Genomic DNA, 26399 nt, shown 5'->3' with positions numbered 1-26399 from the left:
TTCCACCAATGCATTTTCCATAGACTATTGCATTTGACATAGTGCAAAAATGGCTGAAAAGATTCCCATGGCATTTGATAGGAATATACATTATGGTGCAGAGATAATGCATTTTGGGTGCTGCACTTAAGTAGGTTAAGCATTTTTTAAGTTAGAAAGCATTTAAACCTGGAGATATTTGTTACTGCGGTACTTTTGCAGAATTTCACAAAGGTTTGTGAAACTACTGTGTTACTTTGGCCATAAACTTATTTAAAAATATATTAAAAAAATATCAGTACATTTTCTGACTTATAACCACTTTAGTAAAGTGGTAATTGGTTGGGACCTACTACTTACCTATAGTCCCTAACACAGAACACAGCCAAAGTGTGATAACAACAATATGGCTGCCTTTTCATTCACTGAAACAGCCATTACCCAAATATATTCTGGCTTCTCATCACGATGTGCCATGGTATACTGCAAAGTTATTACGGTATGCCATGACCAAAATATATCTAAGGCCTAACTGTATTATTAGATTGTGGTACCCTTACATCACTCATGGTCTTGCTTGGCCAATGTCATACTTATGTCAGATTGAAAAAGGAACCCAAGGCCACCATGTATGGAACAATGTTGATTGGTAAATCTGGAGAAATGCAAGGCAGTGCACTTCCTGTTTTGCATTATGCTGCACACCATAATCTATATTGATGCTCCTAACTTTCACATACATCCATATGTCACGCCACTGTAGCCACTCAACTATACACTATTCCACTCTATGCCACTGCACTCTACGCATCTCAACTGTACAAGACTCAATGCTATGCCACTCCATTCTACACTATTACATAGTATACGCAATGCCCCTGCATGCCACTACAGTCTGAGCCACTCCACTGTACTCCCCTAAACTGGATGCTACTCCACTATATACTATTCTACTCTATGCCATTCTACTGTACACAACTCCACAATATTCTATTCCACTGTAGGCCACCCCACAACATTCCACTTTATGCTATTCCACTGTATGCCATTCCACTTTGTGCCACTCCACCCTATGCCTCTCCACTGTATGCCACTTTAATGTATGGTACTCCACTCTACGCCACATCATACCACACTATACAATAGGACCCCACTCTAATGAACAGCACTCCACTGTATTCTGTTACACTCTACCCTACACCACTGTGCACCACTCCAGTCTCCACCTCTCCATTTTATGCCCCTCCACTGTACACTACTCCACTATACACAATTACACTCTACACCAATCCACTCTACGACACTCGTCTCTACACTATTACAAAGTACATAACTCCACTCTATGTCAGTCCGCTATTACACTGTATGCAACTCCACTGTATGCCTCTTCAGTGTACGCCACTCCACTGTAAGCCACTCCACTCTACGCCACTTCAGTGTACGACACTCCATTCTAAGACACTTCTTCCTACCATATTTGATTGGACCCAACCCCAATGTATGCCTCTCCACTGTATGATATTATACTGTACCCCAAGCCACTGTACTTCACTCCAGTCTACACCAGTCCATTACTCTCCACTTCACTGTACGCAAATCCACCATACACTAATACATTCTATGCCACTACACTCTACTCCACTTGTGTCTACACTATTGCACTGTACACAACTCCACTCTATGCCAGTCCAGTCTATGTAATTACACTGTATGCAACTCCACTACATGCATCTTAAGTGTAAGCCACTCCACTGTATGCCACTCCACTATAGCCTACTCCAGTATGCGCTATTCCACTTTCCACCATTCCACTCTATGCCTCTCCACTCTATGCTGGTCAACTGTATGCTACTCCACTGGATGGAATTCTACTTTATGTCACTCCACTCTACCCCCTCCATTCTATGCTATTTCATTGAATGCCACTCCACTGTATTCTATTACACTCTACCCTATTTCAGTGTACCCCACTCCAGTCGAAACCACTTCACTGTATGTTACTGCATGCTCCTCCACTATACTTTATTCCAGTCTATACCACTCCAGTGTATACTACTCCACTCTACACCACTCAATTCTAAACTAGTCCATTGGATGCCACCTCTGAATGTGTGTGCCCCTTCCCTTTGTGGCACATTGTGAAATCCCTTCCAGCCTGCTGTTTTTGGTCAGCTTGCTGGCACCGGTCCCTACCTCCTTGGAAATTTAAATGAAGGATTATTATTAGTAGTAATGATAGGATTCGGAGAGTTATACATTAGAGAAGGTGTTGTATATCAATAGGTGACTTCAGTGCAAAGGTTTTAGCCAAACAAAATCACCTAAGAGAGGATGTGGAACAAAAATTAGGTTGACGCATTCCTCATGCCCACATCTCTACAATAAATGTTAAAAACAAGGCTTGTGAGTAAAGTCTACTATTACAGAGTTGCATTATGTTTCCACCCACTCTAACACAAGTGGACAGATTGTGGCTATGTCACATTTAATTTAATGTCTTGTATGTGACCTTTAATAAATGCATAGTGGATTTGTGCGTGGCTTTCCTGCATATAACAGATATAACAGGTATTTCCCTTAAAGTCTTCAACTTTTGCGGAGATCACTATTGCATACTTCTTTCTTTTGATTTACTATTACCTTCAGATCCAAGAAACTGAGATGATCACACCTCTTATACTTCAAAGATTCTGTCCTTTGCTTCTCATTGTCATACAATCTGTATTTAGCATATACAAATCATGAATCTTAATAAGTTGTTAATAGATGAGGCACATTTCTGAGGATTGTCACAAAGAAACTGACATCATATGCGACAAAAATTACCATTCTGTATAGACCAATGTATTTCCTTCATTGTCAGGGGTCTTTTTGAGCACTTAATTCCCACTTGCATCTGGAAAGGAGGCTGCAAGGCTAACTTTTAAAAATGCTACAACAATGTAAAACCTAAATGTGGTGAGTTCTGTTAGGAAAAGGCACCAGCCCCTGCATTTGCTGCCTATAACTAATCAGAACCTATACTTTTATCCAAGTTTTAAATTGCATATAGGCAGACAAGTGTAGCTGCAGTGCTTTGCAAAACTCTGTTCTTATTGCCATCTCACCTGATTTAATTAGTCATTGTTGACAATTTCAAACTGTCCAACTTTGCATAAACATTAGAACAGTATGTGCCAGAGAACTCTTAGACCATCTTGAAACAGGCAAAACTCTATGCTTCTTTCAGAGAATGTGTTGAGTCATACCTGTTTGTATTTAAGCTACGTTACCTTCACATGCAGAAACTAGCAGCTTGGGTCACCTTTCTATTCCCAGTTATAAACCCTTGCTGCATGTTAGGGCCCATAATGATGGGAGGGAAATGACCAGACGTTATGGCCCTTCAGGTAAGGGCCATAATTCTATTAGCTCCCCAGCCCATTCTTATCTGACTACACAAAGTCAAATGTAATTCACTTCCTCAGCTGTAATGGATAGGGGGTACTTTGAAAATGTTGGAGATGTCATTCCCTATATTCAAAAGGGGGGAATCTTTTACTTAATCATTAGGATCAGGAAAAATGCAGAATCCTCACTGCCTCTAAGAAAAGCCCTGCTCTCCAACCAGTAAATATCAAAACCACTGCAGCCTTCACATCTGAGGAGGAGAGAAATGGGTAGGGTAGAGCCTACAAATAATGGTGCAGGCCCAATTACACCTTCACACTCAGGAAAAGGGAGCTGGCAGCCTTAGGGTGCTGGTTTTGGGGATCTATAATGTGAGTTGTAGCCTCGTAAGGAAGCATTGTGATTCGATGCATCCCCAAATGTTGCTAATATATGTTAAAGCCTAATTGTTGTGGTATGTAGAGAAGAACTTTAACAAATAATAAACCAATAAAGCAAAACAGGAATACCCCACATAGCATTTGCCATTTTGTAAAATCCAAGTTTAATGGAAGAACGGTAAAGTGCATTTATCACAAGGGCCATTATTATATTTAAAATTCTTTAACATATTTGAGGTTTACTCAATTGTTGGCATATCCAAATTATCCACATTGTTTAGGCAGTAATTTATGGCAATAAATGTACATATGGTAAAGGACTTCTGAAATAACTTCTCTTGCCCCAAGGGAATTGACGATTGTTTTAAAACATTAACTATCACTCCAGAGCCTAAATCCTCACAGCTACACTTTACTCATTGAATATATGTTGATATGTTGACATCTGCTACTGTGCTATTGAGACTTGGATAGTAATTGGTTGGTGTTGAAAAGTGGTGGTTATCTACTTTGATGCTGTTATGTACAGTATTCATTTTAGGACATCCTCATTCCTCATCCCTACTTTTCACCCCTACTTCTCATCCATCATCCCTACTTATCTTTCATCTTCCCTACTTCTCAACCCAAATCCCTGCTTCTCATCCATACTTGTCATCCATCATCCCTGCTTTTCAACCATCATTGCTACTTATCTTCAATCAACCCTACTTCTCATCCTTGCTTCTAATCCCTACTTCTCATCCATCATCCCTACTCCTCATCCATCATCCCTGCTTCTCATCCATCATCCCGTTTTCTCTTCCATCATCCCTACTTCGCATCCCTGCTTTTCATCCCTCTTTCTCAACTGCCATCCCTGCTTCTAATCCATCATCCCTACTTCTCATCCATCATCCCTACTTCTTTTCCATCATCCCTACTCCTCATCCCTACTCCTCATCCATCATCCTACTTCTCATTCATCATGCCTCGGTCATACCTACAAACTTTCAATATTGCGAAATATCCCTTCACAATGATTGGTTGGCAACACTCAACCAGAGTTAAGAGAGAGGGCAGCATTTTATTGGTCTTGCCACTGGAAAAAAAACAGCCTACTCATGGAACATGCTGGTTAAGGACAGAGGAGAGGAAATGCAACTGGTGTTCGCTTTCCTTGACTCCAAAACTGTAAATTATTTCATTTTATTTAAGTAAGGGCTTTTCTGTTACACAGGGCTTTGCGGAAAGCTCTGATGGTTTGGGGAAGGAAGACAAGGACTTCCCAAATGGGCTTAAATGAAACACTTGGCATATGAATCAAGTATATGCATGACTACAAAGGTTGTCTTAATGAGGTGTAATACTAAATGTTTATTTTTGTACCACAGCCTGCTGAAGTAACAAAGGCACCATCCCATCCAATCACCGGAGAAATCCAGGTAAAGATTGAATTATCTTTTCATTTTCATCGATATATAGGTTCCTATAACTGTAAGGATGTTTGTAAGGATTATAATAAATTCCACAGGTAGCATATAATGTACTCGAGGCTTTAATGCATCTCAGGGTTCTTTAATGAAATTAACAAACAACTCAATCTTTGATGACCGTGTTTGACCATATTACACAGATATCCATATTACACAGTTACCCAGTATCTTATATATCCTTGTGACCATTTTATTGTAAAGGGGCATGTGTCATTGAGCTAATTATGAAAACTAATTAATAATTTTAATATGCTGTAACAGTTATTGGAAAACTATTTTTTTTTCCAGCTTCAAATAAACTACGACAAACATGTTGGTAACCTCATCATTCATATACTTCAAGCAAGAAATCTTATTCCCAGAGATAACAATGGTTACTCTGACCCTTTTGTGAAAGTATACCTACTTCCAGGGAGAAGGTAAGTACACTGCTATCTTCATGTTTAAATTGTTGGTCCGTATACTCCAGCCTAATTTAAAATGTTTGACAAATAAATAAAAATGCACATTTTTGAATAATTGTGTGTGATAATATTAAACTGTATTAACGAGCTTATTCAGAACACCAGAAAGAAACCTAATGTATGAGATAATACAGATAATTCATGATACTTGGGCAGGAAATGCTGGCAGTGGATGAGTCAAAGGGTGTGAAAAATGGTTTTAACCCTACCTCCTGACTTAGTTCAATGTGTACAGTGTTATGTACTAATTATCCCTTTTACGATGAAACGGCTTTGCATATTCAGGAGATTGTTCGTTTCATGCTAGATTCTCTCAACCTATACACCAGATACCCAAATGGCATTATTAGTTAATATTAAAAAAATATTTTTGAAGGCACCAGTAAGTACAGTGACAAAATCTAACTCTGCAGTAAAGTATTTTATCTTCAATCTTGATTCATAGTCTTCAAAAACATAACATGACGCATGTTTTGCAGCATTGATAAAGCTTTTTTAGACTAACAACTTCACGGTGAAAATATAACAAAGAAAGTAATTTTCTTAGTAGATTCTTTTGTTTAGAGATTGGATTAGATGTATTAATTTTTTTTAAATTCATGTTTAACCTTCTTGTCCCATCACCCTCAACTTTTACTATGCTTCTTTGCTCTAACTTTAAAGCCCCTATAGTGAAGCAGGCTTGTACTTTTGCTTGAGCAAAATAATATGTCCATGTTATCGGGCACTGCAAAGCTGTATCACTGAAAGCTCTTCTTCTTGAGTGAAGCTTTAAAGAAACATCTAGAAATGTAAACACATTCGAAGGTGATAATAAACATGTAATATCCTATGTCTTGAAATTAATATATCTAATCCAATTCCTAAAGTGAGGAATCTGAAGGGAAAAAATAATTTTTTAAAGCTCAATATTAACCAGGATGTTGATTGTCTTAAAAGTTTAACTGTTGCATTTCTCCACACAAGTATACCATTTGTAGGAGGGAATGACCGTCACATCTTTTTATTTAATCCATAATTCTATTCAATAAAAACATTTCTCTTAACATTTCATTTGCTAATTAAACAATCAAAACAGGATACTCAGCAATGTATACCAAAGAAAACTACTTCATTTTGTTTTGTCATCTACCTACTGCCAAAATATACATTTCAGCCTCATGTGAGTTAATTTGCTACCCAACATCTACGTGAGTACAACACAAATGCATATGACATGTACACATGGAACTAAGAAATTAAGGTTGTTCTTCCAAAGACCAGAATTTTGTGTGAAGAAGATTCCGGGATGATGTACCGAGCATTTGTATAGGACCAAGAGTCTTGCCTTGTTGGAATATTCACCAATATTTAATAGCTGACAAGTGTCAACTGTGGTTGAGGATGACGAGTTTCTGAATCGCTAGCCCAAGTATAATATGATCTACTGCTAATATTCTTTAATGTTAATCTTAAATTACTGTGGCAAGGTTAAGTGCTAGCGCAAACCTGGAGTATTCCCAACTTAATCTCAAATGGTACAGTGCTCCAAGAGGAAAGGAGCGGCCACAAATACTCTCAACTCGATGAGGATAGCCTCAATAACTTTAGATAAATGCAACCCCTGAGTAGCCGATCTATTCAAAACAGTAATATGAGTCCAAAAAGGGTTTCTTTGTTCTTTGTTTTTTATTTTCTTTCTTCTTCACATTTCATTCAATGTTCTTAATATACTTTATAGTCACTCAGGTAACTTCTGTAGCAAACATGCGTTTCGTCAGTTAGGTACCTAAACCTCTGACTTCATCAGGGCTGTTATCTCAGAAAATCTAAATCAATTAGTTGCATGTAAATGATCACACATTCTTCTGTGAATCTATATTAAACTTAAACTCTGTTCCTCCTGTTTTTTGGTCTGATAAGCTTCAAATACCAGGATATCAATTGCCTGTCTCTCAATCTTACACCTCGAAGGAGAGTACTCCATTCATGCATGTGTATCGACATTGTTACACGCAACTATATGATTTAGATTTTTTGAGATGATCAATCAATCAAGGGTTGGTAAAGCGTGACTACTCACCCGAAAGGGTCTCAAGGAGCTGAGGGGAGGGGCGGGTGCAGCTCCAGGAAGTTCATGTGGATTGGTTGAAGAGCCAGATCTTGAGATCCGTCATGAACTTGGAGAGTGTAGGTGTCTGTCGGAGGAAGAGAGGGAGGATGTTCCATGCCTTGGCCATGAGGAAGGAGAAGAAACAACCTCCTGTTCTGGTCTTCTTGATGTGTGGCACCATAGCAAGGGATAGCTGGGTGGTCCATTTTGAGTTCAGAATCCAGGATGATTCCGAGGTTGTGTGCATGGTCCGTGGGGGAGGGTGGGGTCCTGAGGGCAGGTGTCGTTCCAGGCGTCGGGGTGTGGGCCCATGATGAGTACTTCAGTTTTGTCCGTGTTGAGGTGTAGGCAGCTGTTCTTCATCCACCTGGTGACTGCTTCCATTTCTTCAAAGTTGTGTTTGGAGATGTTGGATTAGTTGGATAGGAAGATGATAAGTTGAGTGTCGTCTGTGTAAGCTACAATGTTGATTCCTTGGGATCTGATGATGGGTGCGAGCAGGGCCATGTAGACATTGAACAGCTGGGCTGATGGAGAATCCTTGGCAGGACTCCGCAGGTGGTCGGTGTGGGATCCGAAAGAAAGGGTGGGAGTCTGATACAAGCCATGATGAAGTCAGAGGTTTATATATCTAACTGACAAAACACGTGTTGGCTACAGAAGTTACCTGAGTAACTGCGAAGTATATTAAGGATATCAAATGAAATGTGAAGAAGAAAGAAAATTCAAAACGAAGAATGTAGAAACTCTTTTTGGACTCAGATTACTGTTTTGAATAGATTGGCTGCTATGGGGTGGCATTTATTTATTCTTGAATGTTACTTTTTAAGTTTAAGGTAGCACGATTTAACTAAAAACCTACGCTATTTGATTTTCTGCAATATCATCACTTTCTTGACAGAATAGAAAAATAGGTTTGGGTAAAATATTTATGTTCTAATGTTTTGACAAGGAAGGGAATTTCAAAATTTGTTTTTGTCACTGCATTTTTAAAGGGCAAATGTATTTCAACCTGTGCCTGACTTTTCGCCATTGTTAATGTCTGTTACTTGAAAATCTAATGCTGTGCAATGTCCATTTGATATTCACACGCTGTGTCTTCCGTCTTTGTCTCCTCTTGTTTTCTCTCTGGCTGCTTCCTCTGCTTTACCATCTCTATTTAATGCGCTTCTGTCCCGTCATTGGGTCCGTGCAGCCAAGTAATGGTTGTCCAGAATGCAAGGTAGAGTTTGCCGTGTTTATATTTTACTCTTTGGCCTTTGACTTCTGTGCTATAATTTGCATGATTACTTCCATTTCTGCTATTGTTTGATACTTTATATATGTTTGTGTGTCACTGAGGCGGAATTTATAAGTTCCATGCTTGCAGTTATCTAAAATCCCGAGAAGAATCAATGTTTGCTCATTCTAAAATAAAGTATCATATTGAATAGTTTTTGACATTTTAGGCAAAGTTGTAGAAAACAATGAGAGCATACTGAGTGGTCCTTTACTCTGGCTAGGTGCTGTTCATTTTCGAAAGTATCCTCGAGTATGTAGGCGGAGTTAGGAGGAGAACAGGCTCCTGCAGAATCAGTCTTCTGTAAATCGTCTGCTATAATGATTGAGGACTATAGATGTGATTCCGAATTGTCAGAGGAGTGGACTTAAAATGTAAAGTAGGTTACCAACTACAAAAATGTAAACATGCAAACCCTTACTTATCGTGGCATTAAGCACACACCTAGATTTCTCTGGCCTGTGTATTTCAGAAGGTGTTGGCAGCTGCACCACATAATGCAATTATAAACCTTTCAAAACTTGACAAAGTAAGTGCCCACGTAATCTGTCACTTCTGTGAGCAGACCATTCAATCCTCAACATGCCTTGCGTGGTGGTCGCAATTTTTTTTATAATTTAGTAACCATTTATCAAATTAACGGGCTTTAACTTGTAGAATCCGCTTTAGAACATAGTGGCATTTTTTGCTACTAGCTTTACGTTATTTTACAATTAAAAAGCATACAATGCAAAATGTAACATACACTTCTATGCCTTCTTTAAACCGGACACGGAAGTGCAGCACTTCAATGCCCTAGAACGTGCTTGGGTATTAACCTCAACGGATAGTGTAAATACTATTGTATGTAGTTGTTTTTGTTGATTGTGTACCGATCAGTGCAAAAGTGAAGCTTTGCCAATATTATCGGAATTAGGGCAGAATGTGCCCCTAAGAACAGATTTGAAAGAGAGGAAAGAAACAGATATGAAAAACAAAAAAAGAAACGGAAAGACATTTAAAAGACGGAGAGATAGAATGGAGAAGTCAGTGAGAAACATGCTATGGAGTTCTGAAGTGTACACTGAAAGAAAGAGGTAACCTCTATGCATGCATCTCTAGATAGGCAATATCAGAAAGTAAATATGTGTTTCCACTGTGATTAAATCTATGAATAGCGAGTATCAGTATTACAGTTGTTCTCGAAGCTAGCATCCATAGCATCCTAATTTTCTTATACCATCACCCCTTTCCTCAATGTAAAAGTTTGAAAATCTAATAAAGATTCACCTAGAGGGCTGTGTATTGTTCTAACTTCCCTGTGTTATGTTTTTACTTCCCTAGTTTCTATTTTATCTGATTATTTAGCATAATTGCATTGTTGGTGGTCCTCTGTAAATTATGTTAGTACTTTGTTACATAATTTTAGCCCCATCTGTCAAACTATTAGACTGCATGACCGTATCAGTTACTGGTAGGGTAGTCTGGGTAGTAGTTCAACACTACCTTTCTGTCTGGCTTTCTTTCTATTAATAAACGCTTTTTGTTGTAATTACCATTGATAGTGCATAATAAGCAGATCATTTCTGGATTAGGGTATTTTCGCGCAGCAGCACTCTTCTATTTGTTGCATTTGAAGGATCGTTTTCAGCTTGTGAGCTTTGTGAAATGTATATTTTTAAGCTTCCTAATGTCTGTAATCTTTTCAGCCGGGCATGAATCAGCCAGGCATGAATCAGCCTGGCCTGAACTGTCTTTAATGCTGTGATATGTGAGGGACTTTTTGAACTTTATCTTGAATACAGTGACAATCAATGTGATGTATTGAATGGATACTTGACTTTTGTTCTGCTTTAATTGCTGACAATAATTTATGGAAAATACACAAGGGGCATCTGATATGTTAGTTTGCAATTTAATACTTTGAATGCATTCCTGTATTAAGACATAAATCAAGCATGCAGAAACAAAATAGCGGTATAATGGTGAAAAATACTGAAGACTGCTGGCATGTAGCGTCAATAACTCAAAAAAGTTTCAGGAACAATTATAGCAGTACGAGAGGAGAGATGCTAATTGAAAATGAAAAATCGCCATACAAGTGGTGATGTTTTTAAAAAAAATCGATAGGAAATGAATAGATTTCAACAGAACGTTAAACCCAATAGATCGAGAATAAAAACATCCTGGATGCCAATGTTACTAATCTGGAAAACTCAAGAAGTATGTGCAAAATAGCCATTCTGTGTGGTCTCAGATTTTCCGACTCTGTGGAGCAATGTTTAAAAAACACAAATGTTATAGTGACATTATAGTTAGGTGTTGAAATCAGATAAAAACTAATGCTTAAATCATGTTTAAAAAATGTTTAAACTAAAAATAACACTGACCTTTACTAGGTAAAGTTTATTAAACTAACTATAATTGTGCCCCTTCATGCAGAACTTAGGAGTTCACATATTCCATCACTCATGACATGTTTGATGACATCATGACATCATTGATGTACCTGAGAAAGGTTAATGTTTCTGTTGACAATAGAATATCCACCAGTGGATATCTGGACATGGCCACATGTTAAATAATTGTAATATGTGCTATAGACAAATGAAGTATAGTGAGGACATGTCTAAGGTGTGGATGTTTATTTCAAGGGCCTAGCTGAAGATGTTGAGGCATTGCACATTGTTGAACAAAGTAGAATGTAAGGGTGTCCCACTAAGGATTGGTTTATGTCACACTGGAGTTGAAAGCATGACTCTAAGGTTGAATGCTCTTGACCCATCTTACGAATGTGTGTAGTGTATTATATTTTACTATAGAAGATTGTTCATAGGGCCTGACAAAAGGTTATTTTGAGTGGCAAACGTATACCTGTCAACCTCTTGACTTAAAATTGCAGGTCATGTGAAATCTTTAGTAGGGTCCCTTTCAAGTGAACACAAAATGTCAAGAGGTGTAATGTATTTAATTACTTAAAGTACAATAGGATTATGTCATAATGATTGAATGATCTCATCAGTGAGATCATTAATGGTATTGTCAATGTCAGTTAGCATTTCATTCATGATGTAATATGTGAGGTCATAGGCAGTTCATGGTGAGAGAGCAAGTAATAGGAAGCTGAAGAAACTATTACTGGTGAAATATAGTGTTTTCTGTCAACATACACTTTTATCTTATTTCAACACTTAAGTATACATCACTTTAACCTTTGTTTTTTTCAGTGAATGTCCGGACGGGTTTTAATGAATTCTGCCAACTTCCCTTCTGTCCAGGCCCTCCAGCCAAACCAGATGTAGGTGACCAGTACCCCCACTGCACAGACTTTGGCAGTGGACAGCACACTGGAGGTTTGGCTGCAGGACCTGCCCTCTGGCCAGTCCCTGCACCCAAGCTCCAACATGTGGCTGGCCTCCCACAGACATCCAACCCACATTGCATTCTTTATTTCTGTCAGGAGTCACTGGGTTACAAGAAACACCACCTTAAAGAATGGATCTCCCCTGAGACTCCCTGCAAAATGCAAGAGAGAAGGGAAAGAAATGTACTCATAAGTCCCAGTACAATGCACTACATGTGTACAGGACCTATTCATTAAATGCTATTAGTGGGTCTGCAGCATTGATTGTGTCATGCATTTCCATAGCCCTTTAAACATGTCTCAGCCCTGCCATTGCAGAGCCCGTGTCTGCAGTTTTAATATGCCATGCCGAACTGAAAAGTTAACCCTCCATTCCAGGCCCAATCCTTCCAAGTTAATACAGATGTCACCCCAAAGGTAGTTTCTAAGCAGGGTGCAGTGGATTTAAAAAGTTGGACATGTACTATTTAGGTTTACATGTCCAAGTAGTGAAAAACTCTTGAATTAAGTTTTTCAGTGCTGCAAGGCCTAGCTCTCGCACAGGTTAACATTGGGATTACCTTATTACATTTAATACATGTCATTTCTAATTGGGAAAATATAGATACAATCAGTTTGGTCCTCTGGACTCACAATTTAAAATCAATACTTATGGTAAAGTTGGATTTTAAGTTGCAAGTCTGAAAATTCCACTTTTTGAAAGTTGGCATTTTCTTACTTTAACCATTATGGGTCTTCTGCCTGTGTCTGAATACACGTTTGGGGCGGGTGATAGCTGGGGATTTTGCAGTCCCTTTGGACAGCCACACAGACTGGGAGCTTTTGGTGTGACTGGTTGGGCCCTAATGAGCCATTAACTGGCTTGATGGGGAGGGGATCTAAACGCAGCTCCGCTTGCATCTGAATAGGCTGCTCCATACAATAGGCCTAACAACCCTGTATCGTCACTCCAGCCACCTTGGAGCCATGAAAGGAGGAAGGGGATTCCCTGCACTTCAAAGCATATATCTAGAACCTTCTCCCAACTTTCAGAACTAGGGCACAACGTATAAATACTTGACCTCAAACACCACCACTTAAGGACACTTCTGGACCTGTGGATACTCTGCCAGGAAGGATGATGGGAGAAGAAAAATGACTGTGCAGTGGACCCGGCGGAGACAAGGGATCCCACAAAGTGGGAGTCCCCTGCTGGATCCAGTGCAGGAAGCATTGTCTCATTTCTGGTAGGAATGGTGGCAGCAACAATTCTAGGTCCAGTGCTGAAGGAAGGTTCTACACACCAATAGACTTGGTGTCTAACTTCAAGGAGCGGGAAGACATTGACAGGTGGTTTGAGGCATATGAGGTCACTCTCTGGTGCACAGGAACCCTGTGGAGGATCGGGGAGCTGTCCTATGTAGGTGTATACCTGGTGAAGAGAATACCCAGTGACAGGCCCTGGTGAGTCCACTTCTAGCGTGGGGGCTCCATGCACTGTCACAGGGACGGAGGGGCTGGGGACTTGCACCAGGCAGACTCTTCCACAGCAGATTCAGAATTTGTTTCCCTTTTGGGGAAGGAAGAATTGACCAAGCATATTCATCCCAAAAGATATCCTCCTATTGCAAAAGCTTTAGAAGCCATGGCTCCTCTCACTGAATGGGGACCAAACACAGAGGTATTGATTCCTGCTTCCGACATCAAACCCAGCTGGCAGTACTGGGGGGAGACAATGCCTTAAACTGTTTCTTTAATACAATGAATAGTTGGTTTGTGCCCACAGCTCTACCATCCTCCTTCAAGTTTTAGGCCCTGATACAACGAACCACACACAACTTTTGGTGTTCCAGTAAAGCTGTATAATGAACCATTCTAACATTTGTTTTGTTGGCATGAGCCACCGTGAAGATGACTCCCTCAGGAGTACAAATTCTGGAACAGATATCCAAAGCTCTTATGTATGGCACTCACTTAAATGAAACTAAGGACAAAAGCATTGCCAACTTAGCTGTTAGCTCTTTTGTAGATAAAAACCTATTACCTTAACAGACATCCAAGAGAATTAGCACCACATTGACATCCCAAAGATGTGAATGCTCACTCTTGGGGGTCTAGACATCCTGACCTCTCACAGGAGATGACAGGGGATATTGCCCCCACCGGAATCCTGTGGAGCGACTCATGACTAGCCATGATTGCCAACCTGGCTGTGTTGATTGTACAGTAGGAAAACCCATTTTGGGACTGTTTCGAAAGTAATTCAAGATATGCACTATATCCACACCCATGGGTTTAAAGTTCAAGCCCAGATACCAACAGGACCACCTGTGCCAAGCAGAGCCATACTGTTTAATGGTAGAGCCTGTCTATGTCCTTCGAATAAGTTGTGAAGCCTGTTCTGATAGGCCTGGGATACACCGGTGTCTCCTGTAATTCGCTATGCCATCAGTTGGAGCATCCCACTCCTCACCAACTGTTGTAAGTTGCATCTGACCGCCGCCAGAATGTTCAGACTCTGGGGAAGTCGGACTGGAGAATCACTAGAAAGTTCCAGAAGGACTGGAAACCACACTTGAGATCTCGATACAGGGTTCATCAGGATTAGAGTTGCAGACTGTCTCCTGACCTGCGCCATCAGCCTGTCTCGCACTGAGAAATGTGGACAAGCATATCCCCTGAGCTGACCTCAGTCTTGCATAAAAACATACATCACCAATACTAGACTGTCCGGCTTCCAACTGAAGAATAGAGCCAGTAAATGATCATAATGCGATGCAAAGAGGTCTACCTGACAGGGAACCCACTTGTTCTCGTTCATCTGGAGAATGATCCGATGCAGTTTCCATGCGCTATAATCATTTAGGTGCTTTGAATTGCAGTTCACTATATGGTTGTGCTTGCCCGGTAAGTATTCTGCCGTAACAGAAATCCTGTGATCGAGGCAGATATTCCGAAAATCTTTGGCGAGGTCTGCCAAAATCTTCTATCTTGTTCCACCGAGATTGTTGATATGCTAACCATGGATATATTGTCCATATTTAGAAGGATGGAACAAGAACCCTGTATCTTGTGAACAAACACACGGCAAAGGATCCAAGCATCCACTCCAACCAAGTGATGTGCAAACTTACACTGACCAAGTGCCCACTGTGGTGAGGTCACTGCCCCTTATCCAGACAGGCTCATGTCCAATTTGATCTCCATGCCTCTAGCGGAGCCAAATATGACCCTGGTATTCCACACCACCATGTGACCCATCCACCAGTGAAGCTCTGCCTTGGATCCGTCTGCTAACTGGACTCTTGCCTTGTAAGAGCAAATTAGATGCTTTCAGATTTTAAAGGGTCTGATAATGTAAAAGACTGGAAACAATTGCCTGAATAGAAGATGCTAGGAGCCCTACTATTCTGGACAGAGATCTGAGTGAGACATATTCTTTTCTCATAGTACGCCGCAGTTCCTTCCTGAGAGAACGACTTTCTTGTGAGGAAGATTAAGTGTCTGCAGCAGAGAATCGATGAGGAACCCCTAAAGCTTATACTTGTGAGGGAGTAAATTGAGATTTCTGTTCTTTGATGATGAAAATGAGTCCTGTAAAAGTGTCCTGGCCTATCAGCAAGTATTCCTGAAGATGGTAAGGATCCTGGTGTAATAGGAGATTGTCATCCAGGTAAAATATCAAACTGATTCTCTTGGACAATAGCAGCTCTACAACCGGCTGATTAGAGTCCAAACAGAAGTGCTACAAATTCATACACCTGGCCTGACCATCTGAATTGTAGAGACCTGCTATGTGGTGGGTCGCTTTGAATAGTGAAATATGCGTCCTTGAGGTCAATTCTTACCATCCAATCGCCCAGAAGTGGAATGGGCCACAAGAGATGGAGTCCTTCTATCTTAAAATGGCAGTATACCACCCTAACATTGATTTTTTTTCAAATTTATCACCGGATGTAGGCCATTGTCTTTCTTTTCAACTAAGTAAATGTTGCTGAGGAACCCATGAAGATGTAAAATTTAGGGAACAATAGATCCTTAGTCTAAGAGGGAATTGACCACCTGAGAAATTATGAGAGTGCTTGCCTCCAAGAAGATGAGTGGTCTTGGTCTGTATCTTTTTACTAGAGCATGAGATCATCTGTAAAACCCATGCATCTGTGGTAATTTCCCTTAATTATCAAGAAATATGCCCAGGCACTCTCCCAATTTTGATTGGAAAAAATGGGTACTTCTTACCTGAGGCTTCACCAGGGGCATTGGCAGCGCTGTGTAAGGTTCCTCTCTTTGCACGTCCATGACTCCACCTTTGGTCGGGAGGAAGCTGCCAAATCACTTCTGGTCTTGCAGTTGGTATATTCGGTTTCCTTGGAACTTCTGACAGTCTGAGGAATAAGGTCAGCTAGAAGAGTGCCCACTGCCTCTATCATCTGGAATAGTCTCCCCCTTAGCATACGCAAAGAAACCAACTTGCTCTCATTCCACAGGCTACTGAAGATCTGGCTCTTCCCCCAATAATTCCCCTCCAGGAGCACTTCAGGCTGATACTATAGCGCTGGACGCCCATGGGTAGCTACGCGCTGTACAAATCCAAATCAAATCAAATCAAATCAAATCAAACCGCCCAAAAACGTGTTTGCCAAAATCCATCTTCATTTATTGTTATACTTTGTCCAACGAGGAAAAGGTGGTATCAAATTTACCATGTGCCTTCACAAATGGCTCTTGAAAGAGACCGCTGTCTGCCACTGCACCTACCTGCGAAGGAGCCAATTACCCTAACTTGAGGTCGATTTTAATCAGCGGTGAATGTCACCCCTCAGTGGAGAGGGTGCAGGTAGTGTTGTCTAAGCAACATATGGCCTTTGGGCCCACCCTAGGAGAATTTAAGGAGAAATTAGATTGCCAGTGTATTTCGTCTCCTCGGTCATGTTCAATATTTCGTTAATGACCATCGGACATCCAACGACTTGTCCTGGCAATTTTTCCAGGAAAATGGTCTATATCTTTTAAAGGCTCCATAATAAACATCACAATGAATGTGGCCATCTTGTCATCAAATACTGGCGTCAAGGCAATGTTGTCATTTAGAGACGGACTTGAACATTCTACCATTAAGTGGCCCCTCACATCCATGTCTGTCAGTTTGTGGCTATTGGTTGGGTACATATTGAGCCCCTCTGTCTGCTAGAACCCAGTCCACCAATCCAGGATTGTAGAGGTTTTCTGGGTCTAGCATGCATTTCGGTTCTGCTACCCCCGCTCCCATCTTAGGGGGAAAAGAATTCAGACTGGGACATTTTAAGGGGCTCCTTCTAGCCTACCCGGTCTGCTGGGCCCTGGTTCATCAGAATCATCAGGATCATCAGAATCACGGTTCCTATGATCTTTCTCGTCATCCACTACATCTGAAGGAGTTCGACTGTTATCATCGATGGGGTGATGCCAGCATGTGGCTGGCCTGGCACTTCTAGAACATCAACCTGAGCCTCTCAAATGCATCTGAGGAAGTTGAGGAAAACCCTGTTGGTGCAGCCTTAGTAGGCTTTTTGTGGACCCCCTTAGGATCTACTAGCTGCCATGTGCCTAAGTCTTCCCCCAAAGGAAGGTTTATGCTGCACTGTGCCGCTATCTTCATTAGTTGTCTGCTCAGGGGTTCCAAAACTTAGGACATGGCCCGCTGTAGTAATATATCAACAGCATCAACAAGTTTCTCATCCAAAGGAAGTGGTATAGGGACCTCTATTGCCCCATAACACAATCTTCTCTCTAGGTTCCTGCCATAGTATTCTGGAACAATAATATTTTATACTTGCAATGTTCATGCAGTGTATCACAGATGTGTTATGTTATGTTATGTTAGGGTGATTTATTGTGCGCACAGATACTCCAGCCAAGAAGCGTCCCGGCGCAAGGACAAGGCAGAACATAACACAACAGAAAATAAAAACAGAACAACTAAAACAGGAAAGTTTTTATCGCCCTCCGAAAAGTCAAAAGGTCCTCCATCAGACGAATTTCAACAGGGAGGGAGTTCCATGCTGATGCAGCCATGACCCTGAAAGAACGGCCTCCCATACGGCTGAGCCTGAATCTGGGGACCACTGCAAGGGCCAAACCCTGGGAACGGAGACTGCGGGTGGGGACATAAAAGGAAAGGCAGCTCGACAAAATTTCCGGGCCGATACCTCTCAGAATCTTAAAAGCAAGACACAAGATCTTAAAGAGAATGCGCTTCCTAACCGGAAGCCAATGTAAAGAGCGAAGGACACCTGCCACAGAACTGAATCTGGGCAGGCCAACAATCGCTCTCGCCGCGGCATTCTGAACCCGTTGCAAACGGGTTAGTTCGGCCTGGTTAGCCCCAGCCAGGAGAGAACTGGCATAATCCAGGCGAGAGATGACAGTAGCCTGGATCACCAGTTGCCTGGTTGGGGCATCAAAGAACTTGAGTACTGGTCTCAAGCCCCTTAGAAGTCCAAAACAACAGGCCGCAGTCTTTTGTGTGTGCCCTACAAAGGAGAGGCCGGCATCCAACCATACCCCGAGATTTTTCACCTCCGACACCGGAGTCGGAGTAGGTCCCAGCTCTGAAGGCCACCATTGGTCGCCCCACAGCTCCACTCCCTTACCGACGACCATCACCTCCGTCTTTGTGGCATTAAGCTGAAGGCAGTTGCCTGTCAGCCAGCTAGCCACCGCCTTCAGTCCAGACTGAAACCTGGGGGCTGCAGTTTCCGCGTCCCCGCTGAGAGTAACCGCCAGCTGTGTGTCGTCGGCATATGAGACCAAGGTTAGGCCCCACTGCCTAGCGACATCAGCCAGCGGTCTCACGTAGAGATTGAACAACGTGGGACTCAGCGAGGACCCTTGCGGAACCCCCATGGCCAGTGGTTGGTAGTTGGACTTGAAGGGAGGAATGGCGACACAGAAGGAGCGGTCGTCTAAAAAGGAGCGGAACCATTGCAACACCTGACCGCCAATACCAGTCTCCTCGAGCCGGTGCAGGAGGATGCTGTGGTCCACCGTGTCAAAGGCGGCGCTAAGGTCTAACAAAATAAGCGCCGCCGTTTGACCAGCATCCAACCTTGCCCGGAGATGTTCCACCATCACAAGTAACGCGGTTTCCGTACTGTGCCCAGCACGGAATCCGTTTTGTGTGGGATCGAGGGCATTGGTTCGTGCCAAATGCTCAGACAGGGCCAGATTGACGTGGGCCTCAGTAATCTTGGCTGGCCAGGGTAGCAACGAGATGGGGCGGTAACTTTCAGGCTTAGATGGGTCCAGAGTGGGCTTTTTAATAATTGGGGACACCACGGCTTGTTTCCACTTAGCTGGAACTACTCCCGTTTCCAAGGACAGATTGACAAGGGAGCATATAACTGAACGCCCCATAAAAGCCTGATCCCGAAAAAGAGCAGGCCTTACCGGATCAGATGGAGATCCGGATTTAACTTGCAATGCAAGTTTGTCAAAGCCGTCCGAGGTGAGGGGGGGGAAAACAAGCAGAGTAGTCTGATGGTGAGCCCCATTAATACTTTCCTCACTGTGCCCTGTACCAGGGAAAGTCCGATAAATAGCTTGCACCTTCCCTAAAAAGTAGGATGCAAGGGATTCACAGTGGGAAAGAGAGCTTTCGGTTGTAGAGGTAATCCGCTTCGTCGTAAGATGTGGGGGGAGAAGGGGCTCCATTAAACCTATATAATGAGCTCTGTGAAAGGGGTTGAAAACTGTCTGTGCCTTAGCGGCTGGTAGGAGCCAACTGAGGAATATATGAGGCCTTTAACACTGACAACAGATGCAGCTCGCGGGTGCGATATCCAGGGAAAAATCACCCCAGGGAGCCTTCACTGCCTAAGCTTAGAAAAAATATCCCGACTGAAGACTATCACCGCAGGGAAGGGATACGTGCTCCGTCCTCTCAAAATCCAACCGGATATAGACTGGGCCCTCAGGGGGAGTTACGCGAGCCGTCTCCGCCGGGGATATTCGCGCACATGGAACGGGCCACGCACAGATTAAATAAGGGAGCGTCAGGCAGGGAGGCGCGCGCTAGGGATTGCGTAGGCGCTTAGGCAGGGTAGTTTAGAAGCGCGAGCGAGGCGGAGGCGGCAAGGTGCTTTTTTCCCGCTAGATCCCACCCACCCACCCTAAAAATAAATAAATAAATAATTATATATATATATATATATATATATATATTCAATCCACAAAGTGCCCTTTGAGAAGACGCCACCACAAGAGAGTTTGCACCTTATTTTATTGGGGATGACACTGCTGCGCAATTCACCTCTTTAGTCCTCTGCCATACGCGTTTCAGACGTGAGTCCTTGTTCACTGGCTGCAGGTAGGAAACAGCAGCTGTGTAGAACGCCTTCAGTTATACACAATGTCCCGCCCCAGTGGGCGTGTGCTATACAGCCTTCTGGTATGTGTGGTTTCTACAACAATGAATGCTGCCATGTCTTTGCTGCAATTATTCTCTCCCAAGTGGGTGGATGAAAGATTTGAACTGCTCGCATTGCCGTTCACGTCCCACAACAACGGCCTCTCTTGTCCTTTCACAGCGTCCCGTGATTCAGGGCGCGTTGGAGCCGCTTAGGATTTTGCGGTTGGGCGTCCTCGCGACCAGGCGGGCCGCTTACTATTTTCAATCCACAAAGTGCCCTTTGAGAAGACGCCACCACAAGAGAGTTTGCACCTTATTTTATTGGGGATGACACTGCTGCGCAATTCACCTCTTTAGTCCTCTGCCATACGCGTTTCAGACGTGAGTCCTTGTTCACTGGCTGCAGGTAGGAAACAGCAGCTGTGTAGAACGCCTTCAGTTATACACAATGTCCCGCCCCAGTGGGCGTGTGCTATACAGCCTTCTGGTATGTGTGGTTTCTACAACAATGAATGCTGCCATGTCTTTGCTGCAATTATTCTCTCCCAAGTGGGTGGATGAAAGATTTGAACTGCTCGCATTGCCGTTCACGTCCCACAACAACGGCCTCTCTTGTCCTTTCACAGCGTCCCGTGATTCAGGGCGCGTTGGAGCCGCTTAGGATTTTGCGGTTGGGCGTCCTCGCGACCAGGCGGGCCGCTTACTATTTTCAATCCACAAAGTGCCCTTTGAGAAGACGCCACCACAAGAGAGTTTGCACCTTATTTTATTGGGGATGACACTGCTGCGCAATTCACCTCTTTAGTCCTCTGCCATACGCGTTTCAGACGTGAGTCCTTGTTCACTGGCTGCAGGTAGGAAACAGCAGCTGTGTAGAACGCCTTCAGTTATACACAATGTCCCGCCCCAGTGGGCGTGTGCTATACAGCCTTCTGGTATGTGTGGTTTCTACAACAATGAATGCTGCCATGTCTTTGCTGCAATTATTCTCTCCCAAGTGGGTGGATGAAAGATTTGAACTGCTCGCATTGCCGTTCACGTCCCACAACAACGGCCTCTCTTGTCCTTTCACAGCGTCCCGTGATTCAGGGCGCGTTGGAGCCGCTTAGGATTTTGCGGTTGGGCGTCCTCGCGACCAGGCGGGCCGCTTACTATTTTCAATCCACAAAGTGCCCTTTGAGAAGACGCCACCACAAGAGAGTTTGCACCTTATTTTATTGGGGATGACACTGCTGCGCAATTCACCTCTTTAGTCCTCTGCCATACGCGTTTCAGACGTGAGTCCTTGTTCACTGGCTGCAGGTAGGAAACAGCAGCTGTGTAGAACGCCTTCAGTTATATATATATATATATATTACCTACTGGCGGTCGCCAGTAGGTATATATAGTTAGGATTTTTTCTCTATGGGATTTTTGAAAATTCTATGTCTAATAACTTTGGCGTTTGTGGACGGAATTGGCTGAAATTTTCAGGAAAATGGCACATTTTGTTTCTGAGCAGCCCCTGAAAATTTTGGGGGGGTTCGTCAAGGGGGGGCCGAGAAAAAAGGGGGGTCCCAAAACGCGTTTTTCCCATGTTAATTTCCATAGGGTGGTTGGCCTCACTTTTAGCCCGAACGGCTGAATGGATTTGCACGAAACTTGGCAAAATTGTAGGGACTGGTAGCCCGATGTGCCTTTTGTAGGTCTCAATATATGTGCTCCAGTGGATTTTGAGAAATTAACGTTTAAAAAAAGATATATATCTGTAACAGCGGACCTGGCAGCGTCCCAGGACGCGTACTTTTCGCGCAACGGAGCTTTGTGAAGCGAAGCTGATTGGTTCTCCGGCGTCTGTCAACATTCCAAACAGTCCGTAGCGGCCGCCATCTTGTCTCTCGGTAGGATCGAGAGACAAGAGGAGGCCAAAGCGAAGGGGCAAATTACCATAAGGGGGAATAGTAGATCCTCGCTGACCCCCTATGTTTGATGTGGAGGTTTTAAAAGGGCCCCGCGGGGCAAAAAAAAATAAAATAATAATAATCGAACGGCTGAATGGATTTGCACGAAACTTGGCAAAATTGTAGGGACTGGTAGCCCGATGTGCCTTTGCTAGGTCTCAATATATGTGCTCCAGTGGATTTTGAGAAATTAACGTTCAAAAAAAGATATATATCTGTAACAGCGCTCCGCTTCGCGTACTTTTCGCGTTACGGAGGTTTGCGAAGCTGATTGGTTTTTCGGCGTCTGTAAACATTCCAAACAGTCCGTAGCGGCCGCCATCTTGTCTCTCGGTAGGATCGAGAGACAAGAGGAGGCCAAAGCGAAGGGGCAAATGACCATAAGGGGGCATAGTAGATCGTCCCTGACCCCCTAGGTTTGATGTGGAGGCTTTGAAAGGGTCTCGCAGGGCAAAAAAAAATATACCGTTTTTTTTTGTTTTTTTGCGTGGAGTGCGCCCGGTTCGCGAACCGGGAAGCGTTCTGGGGAGCGTACTTTCTTGAAAATTAGTGAAAAAAGTTAGAGTAAAATAATAATTGTGAGTGATCAGATGTAGGGTAGCTCTGAGAAGAGCTTTTGGGTTTATGGTACATTTAGGTACTTATAAGTAGGTACCAATGCACAGTCTTAAATTCAGAGTGAAAACTCTGTTGCCCTCATCTGAGAAGTGAACTCCATCTCCTCTGTAGATATCTTGCATGTAGTAACGCAAGTTATTGTTGTACAGGGAGCCCATTCCATGGTCTCTCATGTAAGCTGAAACAGATTTGTTTACATGCTTCCTCGATTTCTCAATTTGTGGACAAAATTGGTTCGACCACCTCCATTTCTGTCTTTGGCATATATTTGAATATACCAAGGCAGTCTGAGGAAAAAGTGCCATCAATTGCTCAAAGGTGTCCTTTAAAAGCATTTCCAGACCTACCCCAGTCAAAGTGCCCAAATCATTACCTCCACAGTGCACAATTAACAGGTCAGGTTTTGGCAAATGCATAAAGGTTTTCACCAATGGTATCAATTGGTGACATTTTAATCCTCTGTGGCCAAACCACTTAATTTCCACATCTTGTAAATTGAGGTTAGGTAAATTCCTGTTTTCAGCGTACCTCTGAGCCCAATATATGTAACTATGTCCAACAATCCAGACAGAAAACATGGTGAGAGAAGGTTCTGCTGCAGTCAGATGAAGTGTGGCAATGAAATGGCAGTTGAAAAAATGAGAGTGTAAAATGAAAAAAACTGAGGAGTTTCTGTGTTAATGAAGCAGTAAGAGTGATTGGTGGATTTTGATTGCTGAAAACAGAAAGTTAGTGTGCATGGATGAGTTCGTTGAAAGATGTATTTTGAGTGGCGAAGAAAAAATCATTAAATGAAAGAATGCTCTGGATATGCAGGTGCACTGAGAGTTCAGAGTTCAATTGCAACATTGTTGTGTGAGAGGTCTTGCAAGAGGTGGTTGCTATGCAGAAAAAGCAGAGAGGGGGCAGAGGGGGGAAGGGTTTTGCTTTGAAAAAAAGTGAGGGAAGAGTTTTGATTGGGTGACATGAGAGATATGTGTGAGGAATTACAGCATTTCTGTGCTTTTGATAGCTGCAGACTCTGGAGTGCATACCTTTTGCTCTGCTGAAGACAAATTGGTGTGTTTCTGAGACTGTTTTGAAACTCAAAGTATTTGCTAAGGTGAGAAAAGATTTCTTTAATTTAGATAGAAAATAGTGTGCTTTAAGGAGAAAATTATGAAGAAAGTTGTGTTTTTCAAATGTTGCTTTGTCTCAAGTGTTTCACAAATAGATTTTGTTTCTTTGAGAAATTGTAATTGGAGAAAATGTGAAGTATTAGTACTGACAGGGCTTTTATGTGCATAGGAGCTGTGGAGTGTTTTCAAATTATGACTTGTAAATCGTTTTTGAGAAAAAGCAATGGTTTTAATATTGATGAGAAGGACATAATGGTGTCTGCTTCTTTATAAGGTAATTGAGAGTCTCTGATGTTATTTTTCCCATTTCAATGTAAGAAGTTTGTCTGTGGAGCAAATTGCTTGTAAATATGCTCCCACCTGTGCATGGCAAATTTAGATTTTGAATGTTTCCGTTACATAGGCATGTTAAAGGTGACTGAAACATGCTGCAAAGGCAATCAAAAAATGCTTGTATGTGTCTTAAGGACATTTTAAGTCATTTCCCCATGTGCAGTGTTTTCAAATTATGAGTTGAAAATCGTTTTTGAGGTAAAGGAATGTTTTCAAAATTTATGTGCGCCATATGACCCCAAATTTCTTTTTCAGGGGTGCAGCAGGGTGTTCTTGAGACACCCCTGCACCGTCGGAAAAATTCGTAATTTGCGATGAGGTAATTGCTAATCGCAAATTGCACCTTCATTCCTATGGGCCTCCTGCTGCATGGAAATGAATGGGTAATTTGTAATTAGCAAATAGGTCATCGCAAACTAGGAATGGTAAAGAATCGCTATTTATTCCTTAAAGTTCGCTATTTAGGAAATGCAAAAAACTTTGATGATACATATGGCGGTTTATCTCTAACAAGATAAGAAGCATAGGGATAGATTTATGATGACTGGCGCATCACCAGGGATGTGTTAGTCATTCTGTGCCGCTGTTCCGTCACCTATGGTGTGCTGCATTTACAATGCGGCGCATCATGGGGCAAAAACAGCACAGATGCGTGACGTATTTGTGCCGTAAAGTTGGCGCATTGCTGGAGTTGTATCGCAAGTGTGATGAAGCTCCAGTAAGGTTGAGGGGTGCCCCTGTCGCAGGGTTTCTGTTCTGACACAGAACTGTGGACAGAGGATTGGAACCTCGGCGAATTAGGGTGTCCCAAAACTCACCTTAGTAATCAAAACCCCTTAGCAAGCTAGGTACAGTGTCACATTGGATATAACAAACTCTCAATGTTTAGACAATCCAGAATATGAACTTATAGTACCTCAGGATACGTGGAACTCATGAACAGTCGGTCGTTATATATTTCTTAGAAACGAGAACATGGAGTTAAGAAGAACACATGTGTATTTGAAATGTTTATTTACTAATGCCGTCTTCTCAGGCGTAGTATCTTAGATTATACAAGTACACATATTATTAGTAGCAAAATTACCAGCATAGTCAATAGTACATAAAAAGCGAATGGTGACAGTATGTTAACATGCTGTAAATGAATAAGAGTTAGCAACACTTATAAGCAGCCGCGGGCCGTGGAGGGAGTTACGGTGGGGCAGGGAGGCGGGGAGGGGCAGGGTGGAGAGGGCTCCACCCTGCCCCTCCCCCTCCCCGCATCCCTGCCCCACCGTAACTCCCTCCACGGCCCGCGGCTGCTTATATCTCACCCTCCCTAATACACATAATATATTATTTGCTAAGGAGGTCTCTTTGTGTTGGTTTAGGGCGTGCCGATACTTTAGTGTCTTAGATTTGAAGGAATCACATCAGCATAGAAAAGATAATCCATATGCCGTGCTTAATATCGCCAACGGCATTGTGCCATAATATTCTAGCATGCGATTGCGGAACAGTGTCAGCAGCTGCAGGGCGGGAGCTTGCACAGGAGGGACATCCATATTTAAAAATGTAAAAAAGCACAAGAGCGTCCGCTGGTAATGCAAGTAAAAATGGGAATCCACGAAGCAGAGT

At 42.5% G+C, this 26399-nt stretch overlaps 1 protein-coding gene across 1 annotated transcript in view; it reads left to right on the top strand.

Annotated features, from left to right (window-relative positions):
- The window catches only part of PCLO (piccolo presynaptic cytomatrix protein), a 1621199-nt gene that overhangs the window by 1122317 nt on the left and 472483 nt on the right, over positions 1–26399 (top strand). The window contains exons 15-17 of the mRNA XM_078674179.1: positions 5123–5173; positions 5513–5643; positions 8976–9002. Of these exons, the coding sequence (XP_078530305.1) occupies positions 5123–5173; positions 5513–5643; positions 8976–9002 (209 nt within the window). The remainder of the gene's footprint in view (positions 1–5122; positions 5174–5512; positions 5644–8975; positions 9003–26399) is intronic.

The sequence above is a fragment of the Lissotriton helveticus genome, chromosome 1_1 (genome assembly GCF_964261635.1).
Source record: "Lissotriton helveticus chromosome 1_1, aLisHel1.1, whole genome shotgun sequence".
Taxonomy (NCBI): domain Eukaryota; kingdom Metazoa; phylum Chordata; class Amphibia; order Caudata; family Salamandridae; genus Lissotriton; species Lissotriton helveticus.
Note: the sequence above shows the minus strand (reverse complement) of the source record. Positions and strands in the feature narration are given on the sequence as shown.